Here is a 13,106-nt window from a genome sequence, read left to right as displayed (position 1 = left end):
TAGCAGCATGTGAACAAGCGTCCAAGCGGTACGACAGAAACTCTAATCACCACATGACGGAGAACGAGCTTTCCGCATTGTCCGCCGAGTCTTGTGCGAAACAACATAAAAAGCCGGCGTTTCCTGGGAAGGTGGTAATAAAGAGATTGTAGTCTTCGCCGCTACAAGTCTCGCTACTGGCTCAGCATGGCAATAGATTGGCTAATCGTTGCTCCGATCGCGGCGTAGCTCTAGCATGCCTGCTCCGCCATAGATAGGACCATAGGTATAAAGCAGGTAGGCAGTTCGAACTGATAGAATCATACAGGCACATACAAGCTGTCACCAGAGACCTCTTCAATCGCACCACTAAGCACACAAGAAGCAAAACGCAACCATGTCCGCACCCCAGACAATCATGAACGGCCACACAACCAACAACACCTCAAAACCGATCCCAGCAGTCGCACGCCTCCGCCAAATGCTCTCCGATCCCTCAAAAACAGTAATCGCACCAGGCGTCTACGATGGCATAACAGCGCGCCTCGCCCTCTCCGCAGGCTTCGACTGCCTCTACATGACCGGCGCAGGAACCAGCATGTCACGTTTGGGAATGGCTGACCTAGGCCTGGCAACTTTCAACGACATGCACCAAAACGCAGCCACGATCGCCAGCATAGACCCAAGCGTTCCCGTAATCGCAGACGCAGACACAGGCTACGGAGGACCGATCAACATCCGCAAAACCGTGCACTCTTATGCGCGCTCGGGTGTAGCGGGACTACATATCGAGGATCAAGTCCAAGAGAAGAGATGTGGACATTTGAGTGGGAAACTTCTTGTTTCGAGAGATGTATATTATAATCGATTGAGAGCGGCTTGTAAAGCTCGCGATGACAGTCGAGATGATATTCTTATCATTGCTCGTACGGATGCCAGAGCAGGTTCGGATACGGAAAGGAATGGTGGTTTTGAGGAAGCGATTGAACGTCTCACCAAAGCCGCTGAGATCGGCGTTGATGTGCTTTTCTTCGAAGCGATCCTAGATCTTGAGGAGGCGAAGCAGGTTATCGCCAGGCTTCCACCCAATGTTCCTGTGTTGTTGAATATGGTGCAGGGTGGTCAGACGCCGCAGATGACTAATGATGAAGCGAACAAGATGGGCTTTAGGATTGTCATTTGGCCGTGTCTTGGTATGGAGGCTGTTGTGCCGGCATACACGAAGAGTTTAGAGGCCTTGAAGAAGACAGGCCAGCCGCCTTTGGATCAGAAGATGGGTCCGGCCGCGTTATTTGAGACGTGCGGGTTGAAGGAGTTGATGGCGTTTGATGAGAGCGTGGGTGGAAAGGCTTATAAGTAGATGAGTCGTCGTTCTTGAACTATGCTCACTCCACGAGTCCTGTTGCATTCACCCACGTTGGCTGCCAGCGGTTTCCAAGTCATGATTATGTCTACATGTTATGATCTCTCGCTTTTAACAAACGATGGCATTGAACGGCACAGAGAACAGCGAAGCCTAATCGTCCGTGGCACCATAATGTAGTAACTGCACATGCATGGTACAAGCTGCAGTCTGAAATCACGGCAATCGACAATGCAATGCATCAAAGCAAGATGGTGTGGCCACAGGATTGCTCCTCAAAGAGCGAATCGTGGACGTGCTGCAACATTTACGTCAGGAAGACATGGAATGGTTCGCGGCCGCATGTGGAGACCGGACTGGAATGCAGCGAATTCTTCTAGATGTTTTCCATGTCTCAATCGCGATGTCGATGCAACAGCGTCAAGGCGAGGTGACACTGTTGGGAGACTTCCAATATTTTGCTTCCAGTCGCCCAGGCTCTTCTGGACTCGTGTCGCGAGTCTTGTGCCACTTGCTCCGGTGATGGTGGTGGTGTTGGACCATCGTGACGGTCTGATCTGTGTGGAATGGTTGCCAGGCCGGAAATTGATGACTCCAGGTGGCGAACGTAGTGATCCGTTCATGTGATAACGTATGCAAGGAGGCTTTCGTGATGCCACCCACCTCGTTAGCGCGGTAGGAAGGGCCGCCGCTAGCTGTTTCCAGTAGATACCAATCGATTAGTAGTTAGTTTAGCATTGATTAGAAAGCGGTAACTTCCGCGAATCTCGACAGCCAATATTCCCTTAGTCGCATGCGATATACTATACTATATTATTAGAATTCTTCTCTTCTAAGCTACACTACTACAACTACCGCTATTATAAGGTCCAAATATCTATTATAGAATGCGCTGTCAACTATTAACAAAGATGCCAAGCTCCGAAGGGCTATTAAACGCTTCCGCGCCGGCGAATACGACACTAAAGTAGCCTATTATTAGGACTTCGAAATTCTATATATAACCTTTAACGATCGAGTCCGCGGACTCTACGGTAGTATGCTCGAGTTTGGAGATAGTTAGAAGCGGTTAAATAGTATACAACAAGCTACATTAAAAGAGATAATTATAAGAATAATTAGAATAGGGTTTCTACCTAAATATAAAACTATTCGTAGATAGGCGGAGCAGATACTAGCTATAGACCCGGATTATAATCCTCTTACAATACCTCCTATAGGCTGTTAGCGTCTACTAGCCGGCTCGATTTATCGACTAAGACAAGGACCTCCGCCTTAGGTAGACTACTGCAATAGACTATTACTACTACAATATTGCTAATAATCTAGAGGTCTTAGTTAAATACTATAAGAAGCTAGCTAATACAATTAAGGAATACGATATAGTACTAGAAGACATTAGCAATTTTGATAAAGCCGGATACCTTACTAGTTGTTACGAGCGCAATTTCTAGGTTATAATCCTCGCTCGAGAGGCTAAGAATACCTTTATACGACAACCTAGCGGTCGTAAATAGATAACAACTATTAAAGCCATTCGAGCCGATAGTTATTACATCCCTCCGTTCTTTATATTTAAAGCGAGGCAGGTTACTAAGGCCTTGTTACGCCAATTCTAACGCTAATTCTACTATATAGGCGCTAGCTTTGCTATTACTAACAATAGCTAGTCTAATACTAAGATAGCTAGTTAATAGATACAGTATTATAATATCCGTTGCCCTCCGAGCAAACTAGACAAATAGCGGTTACTAATAATAGACGGTTACGATAGCTACAAGTTATTTAACTTCCTATAGTATGCCTTAGCTAATCGTATACTGTGCCTATGCCTTCTAAGCTATTTAACCGCTTACTGCTAGCCGCTAGATTATAGTATATTTAGACCTTGCAAACTAGCCTATTCGAGTATACTAATACAACGCTATACTAACCTTAGTCTAGCAAGCGTTACTAAGACCGACTTCCTAGAAATCTACTCTAACCTCTACCTAGAAGTCTTTATACCTAATATTATAATAAAGGCCTTCGAGGGCATAGGCGTAACACTAGTCGACGTAGAGCGAGTGATTAGCAAGCTTCTACGGTCCTTTCGACCTATAACACCTCTACTACTGCGGTAATAAGCGCAGCAAGAAGTCGTATAGTCGTTACTAATTAATATACTACTAGCAGCAAGGATACTAGTTAAAGGTCTAATACTAATACTAGGAGTACGACTATTATAGGAACTCCGATAGCAACTAGTAGTACTACTACTACTACTTGTTATACCGGCAAAGCGCCTCCTATTTAGCAGCAATCCTTCTATACTAATAAGCTATAAGCGATTAAAGACAACGGCTAAGAAGGTAGAATTCTAGAGCTTACAATCTACCGATAACCTCGGTTATACTTACCTTCCTTATACCTATAGTTTAGAACTAGCTGTCTATAATAGACGAGTAGTTAACAAGTTCAAAAAGACTGTTAAGGCAGCTTAGGTACTCCTTAACTAGTATTATATAGTTATCCGAGAGAATAAAGGACTCCGGCATACCCTTAGACAGAAGACTTGCAATAAGGAGCTTAATAAGGCAACTAGCAAAGCTAAGGTCTATACAATAGAGGTTGTAGACTTAATATTAGCGGAGGCAATACAGAAGGCTAAATACGAGAAGCTCCGGACTTTAGTAAAGGAAGACCTTATAGCGCTTTAATAGGTAAAGAAGCGGAGGTTAGCCCTCGCAATACAGTAGAACAAGACTGCTCGCAAGGAGCGTATTTAGCTCTATTTTAACCTTACTTAGTTACGGAAGGAGTATAAGGCCGCTTATAAGACCGAAAGCTAGCATATACGCAATATTAGGTATCTAATTACTAGCGAGCGCTCACCTACAAACGCGGCTTCTATATACGTTAGTAAAGCCCTCGAATATATATAGCAACTCGAGGCTCGAGTCGAGGCCTTTAAACATGCCGAGAAGGTTACTAAGCATATGCGAGACCTATAGTATACTAAATAGAATAAATTAAAGACAGCGGAAGAGAAGATTGCCGTACTTAAGAGCATAGCAAGTAAGGCGGACGTAGTAGACAAGGCGGCTATTAATGCCCTCCTAGCACTCGACTATATAGCAGACCTAACTAACGAGGTTAAGTAGGAGGCGAACGATGCCGACGATAAACTAGACGGTAAGGTTCTATTCTTAGTAGAAGATAATAGTAACGTCGAACTCCTCGATCTACGGTAGGCTAATCTACGTTTAAATATAGAATAGTTGTCTATATAGGATATATACGATAGGGGCTTCTTTAGGGATAATAAAGCCGCCTAAATCTAGTAGAAAAGCCGTCGACTAATTAGAAGCCGAGAAACACCTATTAACTATTGAAAGTGTACTTAATCGACGTATCTCGGTCGATTAAGTGCCCTCGGAGGTACGGCCTCGGCTAGAGTCCGAATTTAGGGAAGCTAGCTTTCTAAGACATATATATGCTATTATACTACAACTGTCCTTTAATACTTTATCTTTATATCTTATACGCTTATTGTATATATTAAGACCTTTCATTTGCGCTATTTAGTATGTCTATATATAGTGTAGATAGTATATAATTAGTATCGAGGGCTAGTAGTTAGCCTAATTCTAGCCTTTTATCGAAGCTCGGAGGTTTAGCGGACATTGCCGACCCTCGCTAGACCCTAACTTAGCGGCACTTAGCTATTCGACTAGGCTTTAAACTACCTACTTCTATATTAGTATATTCTGCTATAATACATTGCCTACAATTTTAGAATTATAGAACTCGACGCTGCGATTATTTTAGTGCAAAAATCAGTACAATTGCATCGCTATAGAGCGTACAGTAATTCGTAGAAGTATCGATGTAGAACGCTGAGATGCTTACAAATCCACGCTAACGAACGGCCGGAATCACGAAAGCCTCCTTGCATACGTTACTCTTCCTCGAGAGGGAATGAAGAGGGAGTGGAACATGTGATCTCGAAGGCGTAGCTTAATTCATGGCGACAGCAATATTGCCGAGGCTCTCGTCCTATCCTCTCATCCTATCCTCCCATATTTCAAACCCGCTCGACACCAAGCGAGTCAAATAGCTAGAATGATTTCATTCCAACCTGTAATCATTATGATACACGTGACTTTGTCGTCCGTAAGTATTGCGTATTGCGCCTTGACGCCGTTAACGTCGCCGATTAGGCGATCGTAGATGCAGTAGTCCTTTTCCATGCCATTAAGTAAAACACATTCCGCGCCATGCTAAAAGCAAGCGAGACACAGTAAATCATGATGGTAATACAGTGCAATCCACGGACAGCGATGGTTATTTGCCGCTTCGGCCTTTTCCCTTTTTCAAGGGCGCTGTCGATGTGATCTTCGATGTCTGCATGAGCTCGCCGATGTATCTAGAGTGACATTAACAAAATGTCTAAGAGGGTGTGGAGGTAGGGGATAGCGACTTACGACTGCAGGAATTTGTTCCCGCCCTCAAGCTTCTCGTGCTCACTTTTGACCGTTTCCACGCGGTCTACAATCGCTTGCAGACTCATCTGTAGGACTTTCGCTTGTTCAATCAGGTCCTTGCGCGCCTCCTCGCCAAGCTTGTCGACTTCTTCGCTATTCCTTCGCGGAGACATTGTGCGCACATCGTTCTCGTCAAAGTCTGGGTCAACGAGCGTTGTCGCAGAGTCGCGCGACACAATCATGGTGCCACTGCTCTTTCGGCTTCCAATCTTCGGTCTCGATATTCGGTCGTCGGTCATGGTATCATCCTCGCTGACGACTGCGCTGGAGTCGGGCGAGTGCAAGGGTGAAGGTGTGTTCTGCACGGCGTGCAATGTCGGCTCCCCAATCGAAGGTAGTGCACCAGACTCCGATGTCATTATGAAAGGCTGTTTGCCGCGTGGATGTGCTCAGGAGTGCCTAGCGGGCGTCATATAAGGCACGCTTCAGGAGAGGAGTCTGGTACGGAGGGACGGTACGGAGGGACGGTACGGGGGAGTGGACAGGAGAGGTGTTGTCGGAAGCAAAGCACAAGTCAGGCAGACTGGGCGGTGCAGATGCGAGAGGGAGACATGCAGGGACTCGGACTCGGTGCGGCAGAGAAGATGCAGTAGAGATGAGGACTAGCACTGCGACCTGGGAACGGACAGCGCGCTAGGGAAGAGTGCGACCGACACCATTGACAGGCCGAGAGGTATGGGAGGTGCGATGACGTCGTCTCGCTGTCCAGTCCCATATTCCCATTTCCCTTTCGGGTCAAGCGTGCCATGCAACCCTTGGACCCTTGAACCTTGGCCATCATGCATCATGCATCATGCGTCTCAGCGTCTGCTCTGCTTTCCAGAGTCCAGACGACGGAGTGCCTGGCCTTGAATTCCTCGGCCTGTTGCCGCTGCGACGTGTGCTTGCTTCAGCGTCGCTTGTGCAGGCGACGAGGCTCATCAGTGTGTCTGTCTATCATCGCCGCTGCCTGGCTCGCCACCGCCACCGCCGCCCGAGGGCCTCTGACACCTTGCTGCCGCTACGTCACAGCCAGCATTCGGGCAAGGATGTGTACTGCATTCTACCCAGGCAGATTGGCTGTTGCGAGGATCTTCATGGACTTCTGGCACGTCTGATGCCCGGCAATCACCACCTCCGCCAGCGCCCAGCAGTGGTGCACATTTGCCGACGCAACGCGCTCATGGCACGAATGCGACGAGCCCACAAGCGCTAGATTTGCAACCTCAGACCAACGCGACAGACCCTCCAGAGGATTTCGCTTACTGACTAGGATTCGAAGGACAGCCTGATGCCGTGGGTAATCTCATGGTAGATCGTCGCCCTGGATTCCCCAATGCTGCCCAAAGGCCGCCCACTGCATGCAATTTTGCAGTACAAAAGCCGATCCTTTAGCTGTCCACCGTCCTACCCATTGTTCCTGTCATTTTGTGGTCCCACAAGGTAGTGGAAGTGCATCCAGTGTCTCCGCCCTGCAATAATGCAGACATGCTAAGTGATGCAATGGTGGGACAGGATTGCAACTTGCGCTCGGTTCTGTTTGGCTGGCAGTGCGCGACAAACGACAGTTTCTGCTAGCCAGCTTCGACATGAAACAAGCCTGCGCGGAAAGTAGACGCTCCCAGCCACACCGCATGGAAGTCGGCAAGAATTACTGCTCGGCCTGTCTCCGCGAATCCTGAAGCCCGTTGCTGTATTGAAGTTCACTGGCAGCGGTACTGTATGATTATTGATCAAGAGACCCTCAGCGCCCGCCAATCAAGGCCACGTCTCACCAGATGATAGATCAACAGTGACACCAACCAACCATACCTGACGGATCTTCTGTGGAGACGGAGCGGATATTTGCAGCTCGTGTGACCTGATGCCTTACACCACCAACCCGCCAATATGAGCGATCTTTCATTAGGTAGGGTATTCTAGCTCAAGGCGTCAGCACTGCTTGTCTAACATGCGGTACAATTCCATCGTCGCCACTGAACGTCATGGTTGTGTCTCGCACTTTTACTCGAAGCACATTTTCAAAAGTGTAGATATCAGTATACATATGACGGCATGTCGCTGACTGTTCATAACACACGATCGACGTGGTCAGTCAGCTACTCTCAAACTTTCTGCCTTTTTCCATCGATACACTACAAACTATCAGATGCCGATGAGCCATGATACAACTGTCTTACGAAGATGCAACAAGACTGCCGAAGAGGAACCTCGAACAATACACGAACACTACGCGCAACTCGAAAGGTCGGAGTAGTCGCTTTCCTTGCCTCATGAACTCGCCATTCTATTTAATATATTGCTCATCCGGGAGCTTTGTTGGCTTGCAATCAAAAGCCAAATCTTGGCCGGCGAGAGGGTGGTCTCGTGTCATCGAATTCGCCATTGTGGTAGAGCGCTGCCAAGAGCCTCGCAACGTTATGCGCAGACCGCTCTTATGTGCTCCGAACATTCGCCAGCATTGCGGGTCTGGGGCACCGCACTTTGGAGAGGGTTGTGCTGAACAGGGTGATTGACCAGTTCCCTGCGGAAACAAGCCGAATGGTCGCCAGCCCGAACAACGAAAAAGCCTCACTTCTCATCGCAGCGGCAGAACACTTTGTCGATCCCAATCTTACAGCGCTGTACACCACTTATCGTGTTTGCTGGTAGTCGTACCTTCAGGGCCACGGCTTCTCGTGTCCAGTAAGTCCAGTTCAGTCGATGAACGGCGCGGACTCGTCTTCTCAGATATCAACAGCGTACTGGAAGGCTATTGAGCACAAGGCGAATGCCAGTGAAGGTGACGTATAATGGTCGCAATGTGAACACGCTGCTAGCCTGACCGTATAGGGCAACAATCACCCGAAATCGGGAAAGCGCGAGCTGTTATGCATATCATATCTGCTATACGTCTGGCCTCAAGGACCGGATCGACGGTCAGCATCGCATTGCAAGATATGGTACAGTACTTTCGGTGCCCAACTACCCTCCAGGAACAATCTTCGAAAGCAAACAACGGAGCAGACCGCGGTGGCCCCGAAAACTACTCTTTAGTTACTTGGAAAGCCCACGAACGTATTGATTTTCTCACAGGATCGTGACTGGAAATCAATGCTGAATACGGAGAGGCTGAAAGGGAGATTGGACCATGCAGAGGTGATACGCCTAATCCCAATGACAGGCCCAACAATTATTACAAAGGACGACTATTACAAAGGACGACAGCAGAACACTCTCCACCACGAGCTAGTTTCCGCTCTCAACGACTCAAGATCTCATCCACCACCACAATCTCATCCCGCCAACTCTGCCTTCTACGACCTACGCAGTCTGACAAGTCTGGGTATCCGCACAACAAATCGCGCTAGTGGCAGCATAATATCTCTTGCATGCAGCCGCAAACTGGTCTACATATCCAGTTCCGATGTTATAACACTACGAGTGTCAGCCTCCTGTAATGTTTTCCCCGTCTTGTCATTCACTTACTCCATTGACTGGATAGTAAGAATCCTTATCACGGTATGCAGTACCAAGGCTGATCTGAGACTGGGAGCAAACGGCAGCCGTGACGCTCCTGTCTGTTATTGATTACATCGTTGTCTCCTCCCCACTGTTCGGGGCGAGGGGTGAAGTGACTGACGCAACCCCGGATAACATCATCGCATCTCGCATCGGAGCTTCAAGTTCTTCGCGTGAAATTGCGATCTTGTAAAGATAAGTTAGATAACTACGGCAGTCTGAAAATATCGATAGGGACCAGGAGGGTGAAGCCATGCAAAATTTCTGCTACGCTTGACTGTATTCGGATCTTAGCGGCCCAATTAGGGACTGGAGCGGCACCTAGACTCCTAGAGGCTAGAGCGGCACCAAAGGTGTGGCGAAATCCGGAGGCGTATAAAGTCCTATACCAGCGTCCGAGCGCCTAACCTACTATAAGCTAGGGCCGTAGACCTTATAGAGCGGCGGTCGGTATAGATTGTATACGCTTCCGCTCCGGCGCGTCTACGCGCCGGTCTTTATTTAGGTTATTATTTTCTACCTCGCTATCGTACCTTACTATCGCTATTTTAACTATTCTACTATCGTTTCTATCTCTTCTATTATTTAAATTATGCCTTTAATCTCTTCTAATACTATATTAATTGCTAACTACCTCGGAGGAGGTAGGGATAGTATACTAGCGTCGTAGGTATAGGATAACTTCGCGCTAGGTATAAGATTGCGACGAGAGTAGAGCGCGGTCGGAACGCTAACTTTTTAATAAAAAAGAAAGAAAGGGACGATTCGGTTAATTCTAGTAATAAAAACGCGTTAGTTTCCTTAGACTATCGCTACCCTCGAAAGTCTCGAGTTCTAGTAAAGCTAGACTCGTACTACGCGTCCTTACTATATATCGATAACCTCCGCGAGTAGCGCAAACGAGCTATTCTATACAGCTTCGACGACTCGTTTAAGGTACTAGCGAAGTAATAGTACGCGTTATTGCTATATATTAATAATATATAGACGAAGAATAAGAACTATATTAAGAAGAGTAGGTTAGAAACAATGCGTTATATTTGCCGCTTTTGTAAACAACCGCACTAGAAGTCGGATAGGACTAAAGGGTATAGTACGCGGCGCTTTAATAAGAAGATTAAACGCGCGCAAGGTTGTCTTATAACTATAAAGGTATATACTATATATAGTAAAGAAGATAAGGAGTCTAGTAAGCCGGAGATTGTCGCGTATCGAGTTTAGCGGATAAGCCGCGAGGATTACTCGGATTACTACTAACTCGACAACTTTAACCTCTTCCGCCGGTATAGTGCTTTATTAACTACTATAGGGTACGAGGTATGCTATAGATATAAGCCGAGTGCGGTATAGAAGATACTAAAGGCTTAGTACGACCTAGTAGCGAACGCGCTATTTAAGGCCGCTAGTAGCAATTTTATAATAAAATACGACGTACTAAATTCTAGTCGCGCCTTCTAGAAGGTATATAAGGATAGAAGGCTCGGCGGCGCGTCGCTAGCATAGCAAACATAGAAAGAAGATATATTCGAGTAGTATTAATAAGGTTAGTTAATCTTATTGTTATTATTAAGGTTAGACGTAAAGTCGATAGAATAGCTATACAGACTATCGCGTCCGCGCATCCGGACTCCGATTAACTAATAGATTAACGCATAACCCCGCTTAGCTTATCTAGTCCCTCGAGGAAGCTATTAGATTCGATTACTAGCGAATTCTCGATATAAAAGCTAGAATTTTAAAGATTCTCGAAATCTTTAAAGTTCTTCGCTTAAAGCGGCAGCGCCGCAGAGCCTTAGCTTCGAGCTAATAAGATAATTTAGGAGCCCCGGTACAAGCTCGGTCCGGCTTCTAGCGCGCCTTAGCAAGCCCGAACCCTAAATCTTAGGATTCTTGTTTGTTTTAATTCTAGTTTTTTATTATAACAACTGCTAATACATTATTATAGAAGGGCTATTTTGCGAGAATATAGAGGCCGTACGCTAAATTAACAAAAAGACTACCTACGGCGTCGTATATGCTAGCAAAACTAGTATAGAACTGCTAAAAGCCTATCGTACGATCGCGTTTATAGACGCGACGTATAAGACTAATTACCTTAGTTAGTTCCTTTATACTATTATAGTAAAGGACAAATATAGCATTTCTCGTATAGCGGCACACATGCTTTTACCTACTAACGATAGCGATATTATAGCGGAGTTTTTACGTACTATAAGTAGGTAGATAGGCGGTGTTTAGGTGCCTAAATTCCTCCTTATAGACGACTCGGCAGCTGAGCGACGCGCTATTCGTATAGCATTTCCGACGACAATATACCTTCTATACTACGTCTACGTTTAGCGTACTATCGATAGACGCTTTAGCGCGAAAATCTACTAAGAGATACGTAGACACCTTCGCGCCGCTATTGTTTATCGCCGCTTACTCGAAAGCGCGAAAGAGTCGCTCTAAGCCGCTATCGATAACCTCCCTCGAAATAGCAATTACGAGTTAAACTACACCTATTTAGTATAAGACTTCGGCAGCGATATTCGCCTATAGGCAAACTACTATCGCGTTTATAACGTACCTACTATCGTTAGACAATATAAGGATACTAACATAAATAAGAGCTTTTACGCATATTTTAAAATAGACGGCAATAAGTCGCTAATAGTAGCTAACTTTATACTAAAGGGCGTAGCGATATATATAATATAAGAGAGCGAGCTTAGAGACCTTTAGTCGGATATTACTAGTAAGCGTTAGGCATTAAACGTATATCTACTCGCGCGTAGCGACGACGACGAGCTCCGGACCTAGCTTCTACGCCTTCTATAGCCTATTTAGCGCAAGATTAGTGCTAAGATTAATCGCGTTCTTAATAAGTCTATATACTAAGACCCGAAGCCGTTATTAACTAAGGAGGTAGGCGCGCTTACCTACGACTATAAATTCTTCCGCTAATATCGTATCCTTTGCGCTAACCTCTAGTATTATTACCTTATACTTAAACGCGTTATTATTAAGGATTATTACTAGCAACAATAGGTTAATATATTCGCTAGACGCGCTCTCGAGGTCTACGAAGAAGACGCTTCTAAGTTAACGGCGGTATAAGAAGACGCCGCTACTAAGGCGGCGGCGGCGTACGTGCCTACCTATCGATTAAACGTCCGCGAGGTGCTTACTAATACGTACGAGTTAATCTTCTAACTTAAGCGCTTATACGACTAATAAGGCATAGACGAGAGCGATAAGTAACGTAAGGTTATTATCTCGAAGATGCTAATAGTCTTCTACGAGAGCGGCGATAATATTAGAAAGGGCTTTACTAAGCTAGTCCTTACTTACTTTAAGACTATATATTCGGACGCTATTTTTATACTAATAAAAGCGCCGCCGAAGCTATTATAAGCGCTATTGCTAAGCGACATTATATCGAGCTACCGCTATCCGAAAGCGACTAACGATATAGCGCCGCTACTAAAGAAGCAGAAGGGCAAGAGCGTAGATAAGAGCGTAGATACTATAAGTAAAAAGAGGTCGAAGAAACAGGCAAAGAAGTTATATATACCTAACCGAATACTAGCGGCGCTAGTTCTACCAAATCTTAGTAAAGAAGCGGCGTTAGCAGTTCTAGGCAGTACCGACGCGTTCTTTGCGCGTTTTCCTTTATAAGCCGCTACGAAGGTAACTTATAGCTATTAAATGCCTTCGTCGACTCCGCTAGTACCGTATAGCTACTTTCCTTACTAAAATAAGTAGCAGAGTAACGA

At 45.9% G+C, this 13,106-nt stretch overlaps 3 protein-coding genes across 3 annotated transcripts; 1 reads left to right on the top strand and 2 right to left on the bottom strand.

The window, feature by feature from the left end:
• Positions 1-397: 397 nt before the first annotated feature.
• Positions 398-1,339, top strand: MYCFIDRAFT_36325 (uncharacterized protein; the record flags this gene model as incomplete). The annotated part of the gene is made up of 1 exon (XM_007927559.1): positions 398-1,339. The coding sequence occupies one exon, from the start codon at positions 398-400 to the stop codon at positions 1,337-1,339; it is 942 nt and encodes a 313-aa protein (XP_007925750.1).
• Positions 1,340-5,668: 4,329 nt separating this feature from the next.
• Positions 5,669-6,050, bottom strand: MYCFIDRAFT_136799 (uncharacterized protein; the record flags this gene model as incomplete). The annotated part of the gene is made up of 2 exons (XM_007927998.1): positions 5,669-5,750; positions 5,809-6,050. 2 exons carry the CDS (start codon positions 6,048-6,050, stop codon positions 5,669-5,671), a joined length of 324 nt encoding a protein of 107 aa, XP_007926189.1.
• Positions 6,051-6,668: 618 nt separating this feature from the next.
• Positions 6,669-8,011, bottom strand: MYCFIDRAFT_174302 (uncharacterized protein; the record flags this gene model as incomplete). The annotated part of the gene is made up of 14 exons (XM_007927997.1): positions 6,669-6,715; positions 6,747-6,801; positions 6,830-6,849; positions 6,878-7,027; positions 7,055-7,072; positions 7,118-7,171; positions 7,206-7,254; positions 7,288-7,338; positions 7,372-7,590; positions 7,623-7,766; positions 7,799-7,823; positions 7,865-7,908; positions 7,935-7,946; positions 7,991-8,011. 14 exons carry the CDS (start codon positions 8,009-8,011, stop codon positions 6,669-6,671), a joined length of 909 nt encoding a protein of 302 aa, XP_007926188.1.
• Positions 8,012-13,106: the final 5,095 nt, after the last annotated feature.

This window comes from Pseudocercospora fijiensis (assembly GCF_000340215.1).
Source record: "Pseudocercospora fijiensis CIRAD86 unplaced genomic scaffold MYCFIscaffold_4, whole genome shotgun sequence".
NCBI classification, from domain to species: Eukaryota; Fungi; Ascomycota; class Dothideomycetes; order Mycosphaerellales; family Mycosphaerellaceae; genus Pseudocercospora; species Pseudocercospora fijiensis.
This window is presented reverse-complemented; position numbering and strand designations above follow the sequence as displayed.